The sequence below is a fragment of the Carcharhinus amblyrhynchos genome, chromosome 4, assembly GCF_965287045.1.
Source record: "Carcharhinus amblyrhynchos chromosome 4, sCarAmb.v2.hapA, whole genome shotgun sequence".
Taxonomy (NCBI): Eukaryota; Metazoa; Chordata; class Chondrichthyes; order Carcharhiniformes; family Carcharhinidae; genus Carcharhinus; species Carcharhinus amblyrhynchos.
In genome coordinates this window covers 42,674,254-42,690,096 of record NC_137327.1, presented here as the reverse complement: position 1 = coordinate 42,690,096, position 15,843 = coordinate 42,674,254, and the positions used below count along the sequence as shown (strand labels likewise).

General features: G+C 40.1%; 1 protein-coding gene across 2 annotated transcripts in view; it reads right to left on the bottom strand.

Moving 5' to 3' along the window:
• The window catches only part of slc12a4 (solute carrier family 12 member 4), a 160,480-nt gene that overhangs the window by 13,135 nt on the left and 131,502 nt on the right, over positions 1 to 15,843 (bottom strand). For both annotated transcript variants that reach the window (XM_080187024.1, XM_080187025.1), the window contains exons 17-22: positions 14,887 to 15,055; positions 11,392 to 11,587; positions 6,613 to 6,782; positions 5,814 to 5,945; positions 5,621 to 5,728; positions 1,806 to 1,993 (exon numbers count right to left, since the gene is read on the bottom strand). In XM_080187024.1, the coding sequence (XP_080043150.1) occupies positions 1,806 to 1,993; positions 5,621 to 5,728; positions 5,814 to 5,945; positions 6,613 to 6,782; positions 11,392 to 11,587; positions 14,887 to 15,055 (963 nt within the window). The remainder of the gene's footprint in view (positions 1 to 1,805; positions 1,994 to 5,620; positions 5,729 to 5,813; positions 5,946 to 6,612; positions 6,783 to 11,391; positions 11,588 to 14,886; positions 15,056 to 15,843) is intronic.

Genomic DNA, 15,843 nt, shown 5'->3' with positions numbered 1-15,843 from the left:
TACTGGGTGTCAGATGAACAATCTGATAATTTAACAACAGTGGAGGACTGAGGGGAGGTGGTAAGGTAAGACGTGATTTCATTTAATATTGATGAAACACAAAGTTGAATGAATACATTCAACTCATTATTTGGGTGCAGTAAATTCTGCATGCAAGGAAATGGTTAACAAAAAAAGGACAGCGGGACAGAGTTTTTTTGTGTAGTTCAAATGCCTTCACTCACCGTGAAAGTAAAAGAAAAATACTAAGAGACACAAGGGCTATAAATTAAAGCAATGTGTCTAGAAGCTCAGTGAACCACCCTCCTGCTTTGCAAGAGGTTGTAATTGGAACTAAACTGAGTTGTCAACTGATCTTCACAGAAGGACTTCCAAAATTTTTTTCATTGTTATTCAGAAACTAAGTATAATTATTGCATTTTTCACGTAGAGATATCATTGGCAGAGATATTAAATGGCAAAGAAAATTTGGTCTGATTCCAAAACCTTAAATAAATGGTAACAATCATTGGCGCATTACTGACTTTCCTAAACAGATGAGCTTTGTAATTTTTATCAGTTTATTAGTCAGATTGTGTACTATTTTGGGGACCCCCTTATGGAAAGAATGTTAAAATAAAGTAAAAGGTATTGATTATCAAGTTGTTACCAGAAATAATGTTCGGTTAAAACACAGATGTGAGAAATTAATTTTTCTTCATTACAGCCAGGAAGTTTAAGGAATGACTTGATGGAAATGTTCAAGATTACAGTGTTTTTGATAAAGGTAAATAATAATAGATTGTTGATCAGCCAGATGATAAATAGAAGCCACAAATTCAAAGATTCACACAATAAATTAGAGGGGATTATATATAGATGACCTCTTTAGGCATTATGAAGTGCAATTCTCAGATAAAAAAAACTGTTGAAGTGGAGTACATAAATGTTATTTACCAAGAGATTTAGATCATTACTCATAAATGGAAACAAACGTGGGAATGAGATTCGATGAAATGACTTGTAGGAAAAAAGGTAAGCTCAGACTTGATAAACTAGATGGCCTGTTTCTGTACAACCATTTTCTTTGTTTATAACTCCCAGTGAGAAAATAATGTAAAAAGCATCTACGATCACATTACTCAGCTTTTACCAGCAGACCAAACATCAGTCACTAAAACAGGGCCATGATCTAGAACTTTACATTCAACAACTTAAGGATCAACTGAATGAAGAAAGTAAAAAAAAAAATCAAAGCATTGTATGTGACATAATTCCTCAATCTCCACCAACCACACTTTATCAACTAATGATAATTTAAAACTGACCTATGGGTCAAAATCACTATTTGGAAATGTACTTTTGAGTTTTAAGGAGGATCATTTTTTCCCCCTAACTATTATGGTTAAATACAATTACACTAAACTACAGCAATCAAACCTTATACAATAACTAGTTTATGAAATTTGGTTCACTGTTGAACAATATATCTATTCTGTTAAAAACTTTGAGCCTACTGGAAGTAAACATGTATTATGGCATTTTATTTCTTACAATTGTAAAACAACTGTCAGAAAAAAGTAACAGATAAATAACAGAGAGCAATGGTTCCATAATACAGCAGGAGGAAACATAAGGGGCTGGATTCTCTGGCCGTTCACGCCAGCAGGATTCTCTGGTCTCACTGCAGCGAATGGAACTTTGACTGAGCACCAAATTCTCTGTCCTTGTTTGCAATGGTGGTGGGAGTGAATGGCTGGAGAATTCTGGCCAACATTTATTATTCCCAGAATGTGGTTCTTCAACAGAGGAGGGTTCACACTTACGGTTTAATACTGATTAGTTCTCTGAAGCTGTTTGGGGTGGTGGCTCTATTGCGGTTTCTCTCAGTTTCACATTTTTCTTTTGTCCACGTCATCTGTATTTTGTCAGGGTAAACATGCACCTCTTCCTCTTCATCCGAGTACACAGTTCCTTGATGAATTATAGAATTCCTGTCTTTTATTAACTGAGCCTGGAAGAAAGCAAAAGGAGATTTCTGAATAACGAGTCAGAAAGTCAACATTTATTACTCATTCCATTCACCAATTTTTCACAGATGCACCATAGAAAGCATCCTGTATGGCTCCTGCTCTGACCAAGACAGCAAGAAACTACAAAGGGTTGTGAGTGTAGCCCAGTCCATCATGCAAACCAGCCTTCTACACAGTTCATCTACACTTCCTGCCTTGGAAAAGGAGCTAGCGTGACCCAAGACCCCATGCACCCCTCCTACCTTCTATGTCAGGAAAAATATTATAAAAGTCTGAGAACATGTACCTTCAGATCTTTGAATGGACCTAACTTATATTTTCAGCTCTGACTGTAAGACTACATTCTGCACCTTTGTCTTTCCTTCTCCCCTATGTACTGTATGAACGGTATGCTTTGTCTATATGCACACAAGAACATGGCAATAATAAATCAAATCAAGATCCCTTTGAGAAGGTAGTAGTGTGCCTAATGAACTGCCATCAGTGCTACTTGAGAGAAACCCTCAGCCTTTTGAACCAGCAACAGTGAAAGAACAGCGATACCATTGAGTCAGGATGGTGTGTGGCTTCGAAGGGAATTTGCAGGTGATAGTACTCTTACGTGCATCATTTCAAAACTTGCAGATGATATGAAGAATGGAAACATTGTCAACTGTGATGAGGATAATCTTGAACTTCAAACTAACAGACATGTTGTCACACTGGCAGATAAGTGGCAGATGAAGTTCAATGCAGAGAAGTGTGAGGTGACTCATTTTGACAGGAAGAATATGGACAGACAGTATAAAATAAAGGGAGAAACTGTAAAGGAGTTTCTGGAACAACACCTAAGTAATTGAAGATGTCAGGGCATGTTGAGAGAGCAATTAATAAAGCACATAGTATCATCAGCTTTATTAATAGGTGTATTGAGTACAAGAGTAAAGAAGTTATGTCAAACATTTATAAGACACTAGTTGGGCCTAATCTGAGGGACTACATCCAGTTCAGGGTGCCATACTTGAGGACAGATATGAAAGCAACAAGAGATAGTAGAGGAGACTCACAAGAATGATTCCTAGGATAAAGAACTGTAGTTATGAGGATGGATTGGAGAGGTTGTTACTGTTTTCCTGGGAGAAAAGAAGGCTGACCAGAGACTTGATAGAGGCATTCAAGATCCTGAATGGTATGGACCATCAGTGCAACAGGAACTGATGGTAGATTTTTCAATTGAACGCTTTGCATTCTGGGCAGACAGCATACTTGATTTTAATGAGAAACTGTTCTCACTCAAGACAGCATCAAGAACTAGAGGGCACAGATTCAGATAATTAGCAAAAGGAGTACAAGTGATGTGAGGAAAATTTATTTCACCTAAAGGGTGCTTGGAGTCTGAAACAAACTTCCTGAGGGTGGTGCAAGCAAGTTTGATTGAGGTGTTCAAAATGGAATTGGATTGCTTTCCGAATAGAAAAAAATGTGCAGGTTATGGGGATAAGGCAGAGGAGTGGGACGAAGAGAGCCAGTGCACTCGATGGGTCAAATAGCCTCCTTCTGCATACGGAATTGAAATTAAGCAGCAGTCATGTAATTTTAACTCATTTTTCCAGATCATTGACCAAAGCCTCTGGATTACTTATCCAGTAATATAATAATTATGCTAACATATCCATAAAAGATCACGAAGAGGAGTATGGGCAAGGAGAGATCATACAATGGAGTGCCTTGACCTTCCCTACGCTACTAAAGATGAGATTCCTGCATGTTTACCGAAGAGTTAAGGCAGAGAGACAGGAATAGCTAAATTGCCATGTCTGTTCATTTAAGAAGTTTTACTTGATAGGACTTAATAGACAGAGCCTCATGTTCAGCTCTCCCTTCAACGGCTGCACTCCCGAGCACAAAGGAGGTTTATTATGGGTGCTGACAGGATCACAGTTTCAAAAAAGTATACGTCCAAGAATATTCCATCAAATTAAGGGGATTTATATCTGAAACAAAGCGATCCTGTCCCTTCACTCAAGGCTCCACATTATGCAGCAATGCTCTAGAGACCCATGGAGGTTACTCTGCTGGAACAGAATCTTGTAACACGTGCAAAGTATTCTGCTTATTACATCCCATGTCAGTGTAGAGACAGGAGCTGATAAACATTGCCAGATTGCAAACAGGAACTGATGGTAGATTTTTCAATTGAACGCTTTGCATTCTGGGCAGACAGCATACTTGATTTTATTGACATACAAAGAGGCTGCTGTCCTTGATTGAGACAGCCCTGGGTTTAACTCCTGGTCTTATGCTGTGCTATCGTTACCTGTGAAGTGTTCTCTTGTTGCCACATTGGGATGAAATGCTCAAGAACTCCCCTGAATCCCTGAAACGGAAACTGCATAAGCAGAAAGTTGACATTACAATGATATTTGATGAGAGGATAGGTATGTCTTCTTGAGTGGTGCTTCTAGAATTGAGCAGCTGTGCTTACAAGTGAGCATGAGTGACTCGGCGTACGGTTGTGCTGACCTGATCACTCTCAGTTGCTTGCTCACTGAGACCACACTATGATCATAACAATATTACACAGAAGCCGTCTGTCTGATTTATACAGGACTTACATACTTCTGAAGGTCAAGAAGACATACCTATCCTCTTATCAAATATCATTGTAATATCAACTTTCTGCTTATGCGGTTTCCATTTCAGGGATTCAGAGGAATTCTTGAGCATTTCACCCCAATTAAATCATGTGTGTAGACTGCCTAAAAGCACAAACACCATGTACAATGCTAAGTCAAAATTAATTCATATTATCATTCCAGCAGTGACAAAATCAAGCAATGTTCTCTCTTCTCGCGCACAGCATCCAAGTTTAATGAAACAAAGCTTGGCTATATATTTTTATTTATAATTTGAATAGTGACAGGACCTAGAAGCAGAATCCTAAATTTACCAAGACATGCTTAACTGGGTTCGATTTTGGCTTAGAGTGGCTGTGTGGTGTGTGCATATTCTCCTCATGACCGTGTGTGTTTCCTCCAGGTGCATGTGCATGCATGTGATAGACTGCCATTCCATCCAGGGTGTATTCTGCCTAGCACCCAGCATCTGGCAGGATAGGCTCTGACTCCCCATGGCCTTACATTGGAATAACTGGTTAAGTGAAAGTGAAGAAGGTATGCTTATTCTGAGGAATACAAGATTTAGGGTTATTTCAGATTTCCTTAAAATATAAACATGCACATTTATAGGAAATATTGAGTTTGTTAATATGTTGTGAAGTAATTGGAAAATTAAGCTACCAAGGTGTGATATATAATGATGTGACCAGAAAGTCCATGACTAGAGAATGCAAGGATACAACCAAAGTGGATATCAGAGGGCAAACAGCTTAAACAAGTCAGAAGGTAAGAAATTTCAAGATACCTTTAAAAGGATCTTTTTTAAAAATTGGTTTGAAAATTTGACACTCATGGAACAAGTCAAGAACAAAAATGATATTTAATGAACTCAATTTGAGAATACTCAATTTCTAATTTAGGTTAGTCTGTTGGAACAACTAATTTGATGATACATAAAATCTGTCAAGATCTAGAAACTTAGAATGATAAGATGAAGTTTTTGCAGTTTACCTCTCTTTCTCTCTCAGTCTTGGATAGCCTCATTTGTCTTAACATCTGTGACCTTTGCTCCATCATGAGGGTCCTTTCATACGTGTAGGCTGAAATATCACTGCCATGCTGAGGACAAAACGTGATGCCATTATTGTAAGAAAGCATTTTTAACAATATATAAACTGTACGTCCTACCAGGCGCTCTACTCACCATTTCAACAACTTCAACTTCTGCTTCAATGCGTAAATGATAAAGAAAGGTTGCAAGATCCTTTTTCATTTGAATACTATTGTCATCCATTTGGGCTACAGTAAAAATGCGCGTCTTGCACTTTTTCCAGACCTGTACAGAATTTCAAGATAATTGTTTTTGAGTAGTTACTGAAACAAAAATCCAATATAAAATAAACATTATGAACACTATTTCCATCAATTGACCTAAATTCTCCTTTCTGAGAATACAAATTTCACTTCTGATCAGATTAAGTGATTTTTAAATCTAAAAAAAAATCAATCCAGCATCCTGTATATCATCCTCGCTTGGCTACTTTTTCATCTTGTACTTAGTACAATGCAGTTAAACATCAATTCCTTATTTCACTGCCTCCATGAATATATTTGCTATGATTTAAAAAGTAACGACGATTGGTTGTCTTGTTGGAGAGTCTTTATGCTGGATGTCCTATTTTTCAATATTTTTCTTCAGGAAATAATTTTATGCTGCTTTTTAAAACGTCAGATTAACTATGTTTACACTATTTGATGGAAGGAAGTAGTAATGAATGAGTCACTATACATTCCAAATTGACATACATATTACCAAATTTCTCTCAGGAAGTGGCAGCTTTCGATATCAGTGAATTGCAAGGTTGGCACCATTATAAGCGGGGAAAAGTTTAGAATTGCATTGTATACAGTCTCTTCGGTCTTTTTCTAGTTACAGTCTTTTATATTTCTATTACCTGCGTATGTATGACAATAATTTTATACTTCATGCACGTAATTCATACCTTGTGCTGTCGAAGAAGAAATGGAAGCAGCATCAACATGCCTCCATCGTGCACAATCCACCAAATATCAATGTGGCCTTCAGTAAAACGCTCGTGGTTACTTGGGTAGAAAGAAACATTTTTTGGCACCAATAGAGCTAGACGACTAGCTGTGGTGACTCTCACAGTATCTACAAAGTAACGATCAATATTAGTAATGTTGAGATTATTTAGATTAATCAGCTTTAGGTTTGTTCATTAATGATAGAAATCTAGAGTTAGTGCATGAAAAATACATATGCACTCATTTCAGATTTCTGGAAAATACAATTATGTTAAAATGTGCTTGTAATCCAAGGAAGAAAGAGAAATCGCACAGGATACCATGGGCTCAGTTTACCTTGACTGGTAATACAGAAATCCTAAAATATGAATTTATTTTGGTGAGTAAGGTTTTAACCTCATATTGGCCAGAATTTTTGAGCTGTTCTCGCCAGGGGGATCTTCTGGTCCTGCTGATGTCAATCCCTGCTGGAAACCCCATTGACATCAACGGGATCAGAAGATCCTGCCACAGGCAGGCTGCCTGTGCAGCCACAGAACAGGCTGCATTTCTGTTTAACTACGTAGGGCACAAGAGCCATACCTAATCTGCCATGTAGAGGTTATAATTAGAAAGCAGTCTGTGGTTATCATCAATCGGTTAGCACAGATACACTGTAGACATCAAGCAGGCTCCTTTCCACTTCTGTGATGTATAATCCAGGTTTATCATTAACTTGATATTGTATGCATCTCAACTGATCTTTGCTGTCTGATCCGCTCTAGTTGATACACTCTCTGAAGATTGCTCGTTAGCAAAGGTCAAGAAAGTTACTTCCTATGAGGAAATGCTTCTAGGTATTTTTAAGGTTGTTTTATATTTGAATGTTTTCAGTTATGCCCATCTGAGGTTCAAGTTGATTTATTTATTGGCATATTTAACATGAAACTCAAAAAATACTGTAAATTATACTACCTTTCAATTGGCTCAATCCCAGATCTACTACCTGTTTAAGAGGGTGGAACCTACCCTGTGGTCAGCTTTCTCACATTTTGGGGCAAATGCATCCTCAAATTTATCCCTGCCTTCTACCCTGGAAAAGTCTTTCACTTTGTAACACTGCTCTCCACTGTAATGTCCTAGCTATGTGAGAGGTTGTGGGTTTTAACAAAAAGAAAATAACATGGTTTGCACACGTAGATTCAAACCAACACACAACAGGTTTTATTGAAAGAGATGTTCCCTACACTGCACCAAATACAAAGTGAAAGTAAAACAGGAGCTTGTACCTCAACCTAATGACATCACCATCAAATCATGTGATCGGTTCCTCAAGCAACCTACAACCGTTTTAAATATATAACATCCCCCATTTCAAAACTGAGCAAAAACAACACATTCTGGGAATTCCCCTGTACCAGGGTTATAGTTGTTAAGGCAAAAAACATCTGCATACCGTGGCACCATCTGACATCATAAATAATCAAATTCAAGTGGATAAGTTTACATGCTTGGTAACAGCACAAACTGGAAATTTGGGCATGCATAATTTCAGTTTTCTGACAGTTAAGGTGTGAAAAACTAGTACATTTTTCTACTTCTTTTATTTCAAAAATATACTTGTCTACATGGCTATGAATTGCAAACAGTGCAGAATTAAAACTTTTTTTTATAGTTCTATACAAATTACAATCATAACATTTCAAAACTTCAAATTATACACATGCCTCAAAAATTACTGTGTGCCGTTATTGCTCAGATTGGCACACAGTTATGTGCAGGTCGAGGGTTTTCTGCCGTTCCCAGGCCCTCAGTCTGCCTCCGTTAAAAGGCCTTATAGTATGGTCTTTTCCCATTGTGCCTTTGCGGCGGCTGCCCCAAGCTTCAGCGCGTCCCTCAGCATGTAGTCCTGGACCTTGGAATGTGCCAGTCTGCAACACTCAGTTGAGGACAGTTCTTTCAACTAGAAGATCAGCAAGTTTCGGGCGGACCAAAGCGCGTCCTTCACCGAGTTGATGACCTTCCAGCAGCAGTTGATATTTGTCTTGGTGTGCGTCTTCGGAGACAGCCCGTAGAGCACAGAGTCCTGTGTCACTGAGCTGCTCGGGACGAACCTCGACAAATACCACTGCATCTCACTCCAGACCTTCTTTGCAAAGGCACATTCCACAAGGAGATGCGCGACCGTCTCATCAGCCCTGCAGCTGCTTCGAGGGCAGCGTGCGGTGATGTTGAGACCTCGGGTGTGCATAATGATCTGACAGGGAGTGCCCTTCTCACCACCAGCCAAGCCAGGTCTTGGTGCTTGTTTGAGAGTTCTGGTGATGAGGCGTTCTGCCAGATGATACTGACAGTCTGCTCAGAGAACCATCCGACAGGATCCGCCATCTCTTTTTCTCTCAGGGCCCCCAAGGACGTTACGTGCTAACCACTGCTTAATCGCCATGTGGTCAAAGGTGTGTTTGCAGAAAAATTTCTCCACGAAGGACAGGTGCTGCGGTACGGTCCAACTACTCGGAGCGTCCCACGGCAGTGTGGCCAGAACCATCCTTCGCAACACTCGGAACAGGTAGAACCTCAAAAAGTAGTGGCACTTGCTGTTAGTTTACCGAGGATCTACACAGTTTGATGCAGCCACACACAAAGGTGGCCATCAGGATGAGGGCGGCGTTGGGAATGTTTTTCCCTCCGTTCTCTGGAGATTTGTGCATCGCCTTCCTCCGGACGCGATCCATCTTTGATCTCCAGATAAACTTGAAGTGGCCTGTGTCACTACTGCAGCACAGTATTTCAGGATAGGCCACACCTGGGCCACGTACAACACGGACAGCACCTTGCATCGGATCACCAGGTTTTTTCCTGTCATGGAGAGGGAACGTTGCTCCCACAAGCCCAGTTTCTGCCTGGCTTATTGCTAGAAAATTATATTAGTTAAATATTATTCTTTAACATCTATTACATTATATTATTAAGTTTTATATGGATATTTCTTTCACTTTTAGGTTGCCATGTCCTAACAGTGGTGATAAAATGTGAATTACTAATTGCATAGTAAAGGGCAGAGTTCCCAATTTGGGGATTAAGAATCTGGGTGTAAATTGCAGTAGTTTTTCAAAATGAAATTCTCGTTCAAGTTACTGTTTGAATTAATTTGCATAATTAAACAAAAAATTTGGCAGGAACCAAGGGAACTGGGCAGTGCTTTTGAATATATATTTCTTTTCCACATTGCTGGATATAATTAAGAATGGTAACCAGGTGCAGTTTTTTCTATAAAAGATGAAAACAATTTTGAAAAACTATACAGAACTCAGTTTAAGAGCATAAGAAATGGGAGCATGAGTAGGCTATTCAGCCCCTCAGGCCTGCAATGCCATTCAATAAGATTGTGGTTCAACTCCACACTGCTGCCTGTCTCCTATAACCTACAGAGGTGCAGATCTGTCTAACCCAGCCTTGAATATATTTAATGATCCAACCATCACTCCATAGATCAGCAACCTTCAGAAAAGAAATATTTCTGTTTCTCTGTCTTAAATGGGAGATCCCTTATCTGAAATTGTGTGGCCTAGTTCTAGATTCTCATATATGGTGAAACATCTGCTCAGTATTTCCCTGTCAAACTCCCTAAGAATCTTATATGTTTCAGTAAGATCAGCTTTTTTGTAAATTAAATATTTTAAAATATTTAATCTTTTAGAACATTCAATGCCCTTGTGCCTAAAAAAAATCTAAACTTTAGGAGCCTTTTCACAGAACGGCAAAGGGGTGCAGTAAGCAGAAACTTGCCATGGTAATTTATTCAATTTGAGAATATGTCTACTTTTGGGGGCAGTGTCAGCTTCCCACAAGATATTTGTAATCCATCGCACAAAATGGTAGAAATTGAATTTTGGCAAGATTTTGGGGCAATTTCCCAGCCTTGTTAATACAGGCACAAATCCTGTTATGGCCGGAAACTCTTGTGATAGGGCCAAAATGGGATTTGTGCCAAGGAGATCTCAGAATAAGATCTTGTCCACCCCCACTGGTGATGTTAACAAGATCACCTCCAGTTACCATCCATTTAAAAATATATAAATATTCAAAATTGGCTTAACGCTGTATCTTACAGGAACGTATCTTCCACTCCACCCACCGGAGTGACATAACACCAGTGGGAATTACTACTGGTCTCCAAAAACACGATGACCACTCCAGAGGCTCGGAGGCCAGGGGTATGCAGGGCAGTACCCGAGGCCCCGATAACTAGAGGTTAGGGGATGGCTGAAAACCCAATATTGGTAACTGGGAGTGGGGCGATACCGGTGATGATTGTGGAGGGACGTCTTTAATATGGTTAAAGACACCCTGATCTCTGTGGTGTCGGGCATGCCAGCATCTTTAGGTTCCTCAACTCACAAAACATGTCCCCTTGCTTTAAGTAGCAAAACGTGGTAGGATCTAGATGGAAAACCTGCTAGAAACATGCTGGTTTTGTCTGAACCTGACACTTTGTTGATTTTTGGGAAAATTTCACCTATCATTTTTGTTTGAAATTCCTCCATCTTTTACATGGAATGGAAACTCCACCCTTTTATGTCAAAGAGCACAGAATGCTCAAATCGACATGATAATATAAGACTCGAGGGGCTGAACTGCTTACTCTTGCTCCTAGTTCTTACGATTCTGTAATTACAAATTGGTGATAAAATTCTCTAACTGGGATGATTTTGAAAAATACCGCATCAAGAAAATATGATGCTAGTAAATCTTACCTATGAATGTTTTCCAGGCTCTGGGATCTTCACTCTGCCTCCAGCCGTAAGGCCAACCCATAACAACTGAATTATGCTTCATTCCACCAAGTCCACATGATTGAATTAAATGTGCAATACCTTCTCGTACCTTTGAAGAAACTACAACTTGGCAAAATCCTTTGACCTTTTCAATTGCCATCATGTTTTTGATTGTCTAGATTGAGAAGTGAATGATAATTAAGTAGGTAACTTGATTCCAATGGTCAAGTAAATTATAGAAACCTTGTTATAAATGTAAATTGCTGTTCTGATATTCTATTGAGCTTTACCACCAGTAACAATTCTACATTGAAATGAATGGTTAATCAAATTCATTTTTTATATTTGGTGCACTTAATTACACAACCTCCAACTGGGAATTTACCTGAGATGATAATAATTGTCTTTTCTAGAGAGGTTTTGAAGAGTTTTTCACAATTACAAAATATAGATGGATTTCAAAGAATCCTAGGAAATTGCAGAAAGAATGATACTTATTCTATGAAGTTAAAAATATCAGACTTCTTACTTCTGCACAGAGCCCATTTCCAGCAGTGTTGTACCTATTATGCACTGTGGGAGAAACAATTTTTCTAAACGAATTAATTTAAAGGAAATTAATTTTAAATTGATTTATTCCCCACTTTCAACACACATCCAAAAAATGTTTTTGATGTATACTCCAAAGACAAATCCAACCCTACCAAATACGAGCTCATCAATCTGCTCTCAACTGCCAAAGTATTGGAAGTTGTCACTTTCAGCCTATTAAGCAGCACATAACTTGTTCAACAATACTCAGCGTGGATTTCACACGCTGGTACATCTTTGCAGATTTTGCAGCGATAACACTGAAACCCTCCTCGATGGTTTGCTGGCGATGGTTCTTTTTCCACCAGCTGAATGGCCTGAATTTTGATGTGCAGCTCCTGTTCGTAGACCTGAGGGGTCTTAGTAACTCTGTGCAGGAGTTGCCTGTCTTGTACCAGCACCTGCTCATAGTTAGGGACATGGCAGGTAGCCAAGCACCAAAGACACCAAGATTGGGGGAAAGGCAAATTGTGCGGAGGGTGTGGAGAGTCTGCAGAAGGATCTAGATAGGCTGGGTGAATGGGCCAGGAAATGGCAAATGGAATTTAATGTTGGCAAGTGTGAGGTGGTCCACTTTGGTAGGAAGAATGGTAGGAAGGACTATTACTTACGTGGCGAAAAACTGCAGCAGGCGACGGTGCAGAGGGACCTCGGGGTCCTTGTGCATGAGTCGCAAAAACCCAGCTTGCAGGTGCAGCAGGTGGTCAGGAAGGCGAATGGGATGCTGGCCTTCATAGCGAGGGGGGTTGAATATAAAAGTAGGGAGGTCTTGCTGCAGCTGTATAGGGCATTGGTGAGGCCGCAGCTGGAGTACTGTGTGCAGTTTTGGGCGCCGCACCTGCGCAAGGATATTTTGGCCCTGGAGGGAGTGCAGAGGAGGTTTACTAGGCTGATACCGGAGTTGAGGGGATTGAGCTATGAGGAGAGGCTGAATAAACTAGGCTTGTACTCATTAGAGTTTAGAAGAATGAGGGGAGATCTCATTGAGACGTATAAGATGATGAATGGGATGGATAGGATAGAGGTGGAGAGACTCTTCCCGCTCAAAAAAGACAGTAGGACTAGGGGGCACAGCCTCAAGATAAAGGGGAGGCGGTTTAGAACGGAGTTGAGGAGGAACTTCTTCACTCAAAGGGTGGTGAATCTCTGGAATTCTCTGCCCGTTGAAGTGGTGGAGGCTGCCTCGCTAAATATTTTTAAGAAGCGGGTTGATGGGTTCTTGATAAGAGAGGGGATTAAGGGTTATGGGGAGAGGGCGGGAAAGTGGAACTGAGCCACAACAGATCAGCCATGATCTTATTGAATGGCGGGGCAGGCTCGAAGGGCTAGATGGCCTACTCCTGCTCCTATTTCTTATGTTCTTATGTTCTTAAAGCTCTCCCCCATCTGGAGTAGCAGCTATCGTCAGGGAGTCACTGCTCAGGAATCCGCTCCTCCCCCAGTACCATTTCAGGCTGCTGGCAGAGGGACAGGCTGTGACTGCCATGGTGACCAGGGTCGGGAAGTACTGGGTGGAGGAGGAGTGGGCTGGATGACATGCCATGGATTAGCTCAGTGAACAGTGGTGAGCATCCAGCTCGTGACTGATGCCATCCACGAGCTCAAATCAGTCATGCTCAGACTCTACGGCACACATGGTCTTGAGGAGACACAGATGTGTGGTGGACTCCCATCCGAGTGTACGCCTGCTCGGGTGGAATTTCACATCAGCCCTAAGCCTCGTCCCATGCCCTGGGGGCTGGAGCTTCACAGTTTGAGCCACATCATGTAAACACCCTCCCTGTCCTTTGCTGCTGAATAGAGAGGGTTCCTGTATGGGTTGCTGCACATCTTTCACTTTCTTTCCCTCCCCCAGACAGTTCTTGTTGCCGTCTGATGGCAGAGTCCCCAGTGGAGGTCCCTCTACTGTTGGGGTTCTCCCCATTAACACTGGGGACCTGCACTGGAGAGTGTTGCATGCAGCAGTCATGTACAACTGTAAATTGCACTGGTTCACCAACTCTCAAGAGACCTGCCGTTCTTGTGGAGTCTGGCCCACATTTATGTGGGGTGGCTCAGATTATATTTCCTTTTGAATTATTTAAAAAAACGTTGTTTGTACTTCAAACCCACACTCCCGACCTATGGAAACCTGGTGCAGAGGGGTCGGGGAAGTAGAAGGATGTCTTTGTGAACCTACTCCTGGACATTACCAAACTTGTCATCAATAAATTCAGGCAGCGGCCAATCAAGTGGATCATCCAACCTGACTGTCTGCCACTCTACCGTGGTTATATTCGTGGATGGGTGTCCCTGGAGAGTGAGCATGCAGCGTCCATGGGCACCGTTGAGGCCTCCCTGTCTCATTGGGCACCACAGGGGCTGGGTTGCCTTTGACCCTTTTAATCAAATTTTGATTTAATATTTTAAATTTCATTTGTGATTTGATTTTGTTTAGGGTGGTTTCCCTTTCTGGAACTGCCCTTTTATCTTGTCCCTCAGTATATTTAATTTAGTTTATTTGGTGAATTCAGCATGTGATTCTTGTTACCCCAAAGTCTATCATCTTTGAGGTAAAAATAATTTATTTTTAAATAGCAACGTACAAAAGCAGCTTCTTCTGTGAAAATACAAACACTGTTGAAAGAAGCCTGAAACATTTTTATTCTTTTCTGTAACTGTCTTGGCAGATGTGATAGATTTCTGAACTACCCTTAAGCATTTTGCCATCTAATACAACAATGGTCTTTATCCCAGTCTCAATATATGATTAAAGAAATATTTGTAGATGACACCGACTGTCAACAATGAAAAGGATTACATTTTCCAGCATTAAAATTTTTCTCATTGATAAGCACAGGAAGTTAAGCAAAAATACAAAAATCATGAAACTTTCAGTCGTACTTGTTCAGCAGCCTGTGCTTCTCCATAATTTTCCAGAAAGTTTCCTTGGATAACAGAACCAACAATAGTAAGACCTTTGCCAGCTTTTAGCTGTGAGGCAAATGTTAGTAATCTGGGAAGCTTCACATGTAGATCTTCATCTAGCTTCAGCATAACTAGCAATTGAGGCCTAGGAAAGGAAGCATTGTACAATTACTGCAATAATTCAACATAACTTCAAAAGCTAAATAAATTCTTAAAAAATTCTGACAATTTCGGACAGCTGTGGTCGGTGCTTAGAGATGTAATTTGGAGGCTTTGTGCATACCAGTATGGGGGGCCTGAAAGCTAAATACAGAAAAGCAACATTTTGTTTAAAATTACTTTTCAGATATTATTCTGTGACGCAGAAGGATGAACTGGTTTCAGGTTAAATAAGTACACTTATTTTTAAAAAAGCTGACAAGTCCTTTAAAAATGATCCAAGTTCAAATATAAGAAAAAACGTAAGTCATTGAGTGGCTCCTCCCTCCAACTTGCTTCCACAAGTTTGTTCCATTATTCAATAAGATCATGGATAACCTATGATCTAACTCCGCATGCTCACCTGTGCCCAATATCCCACAAAATGTTTGTTAACCTAGTAGTTTAGAACTCCCTTCCACAAATGATAATTGATGTCAGATTTATAATTAGCAATTGATCAAATATCTATTGACAGCTTGTGGGATAGAGTTCAAAACTTCTCCCACCCTTGGTGTGTAGAAGTCTTTTCTAGTTGAACTCCTGAATGGTTTGGCTTAATTTTTAGAGTATGCCTAAGTAAGAAGCTGACACAATGTAAAAAGACCACTGGCTCATTTATTAAAGAATGAATAGTCTTAATTAGTAAGTCAAATTAACTATAGCTTTGTATTAGCTTACTAAGTAATTATCAAAAGAAAGGTGGTAACAATTAAGTATTTATATCAAATATAG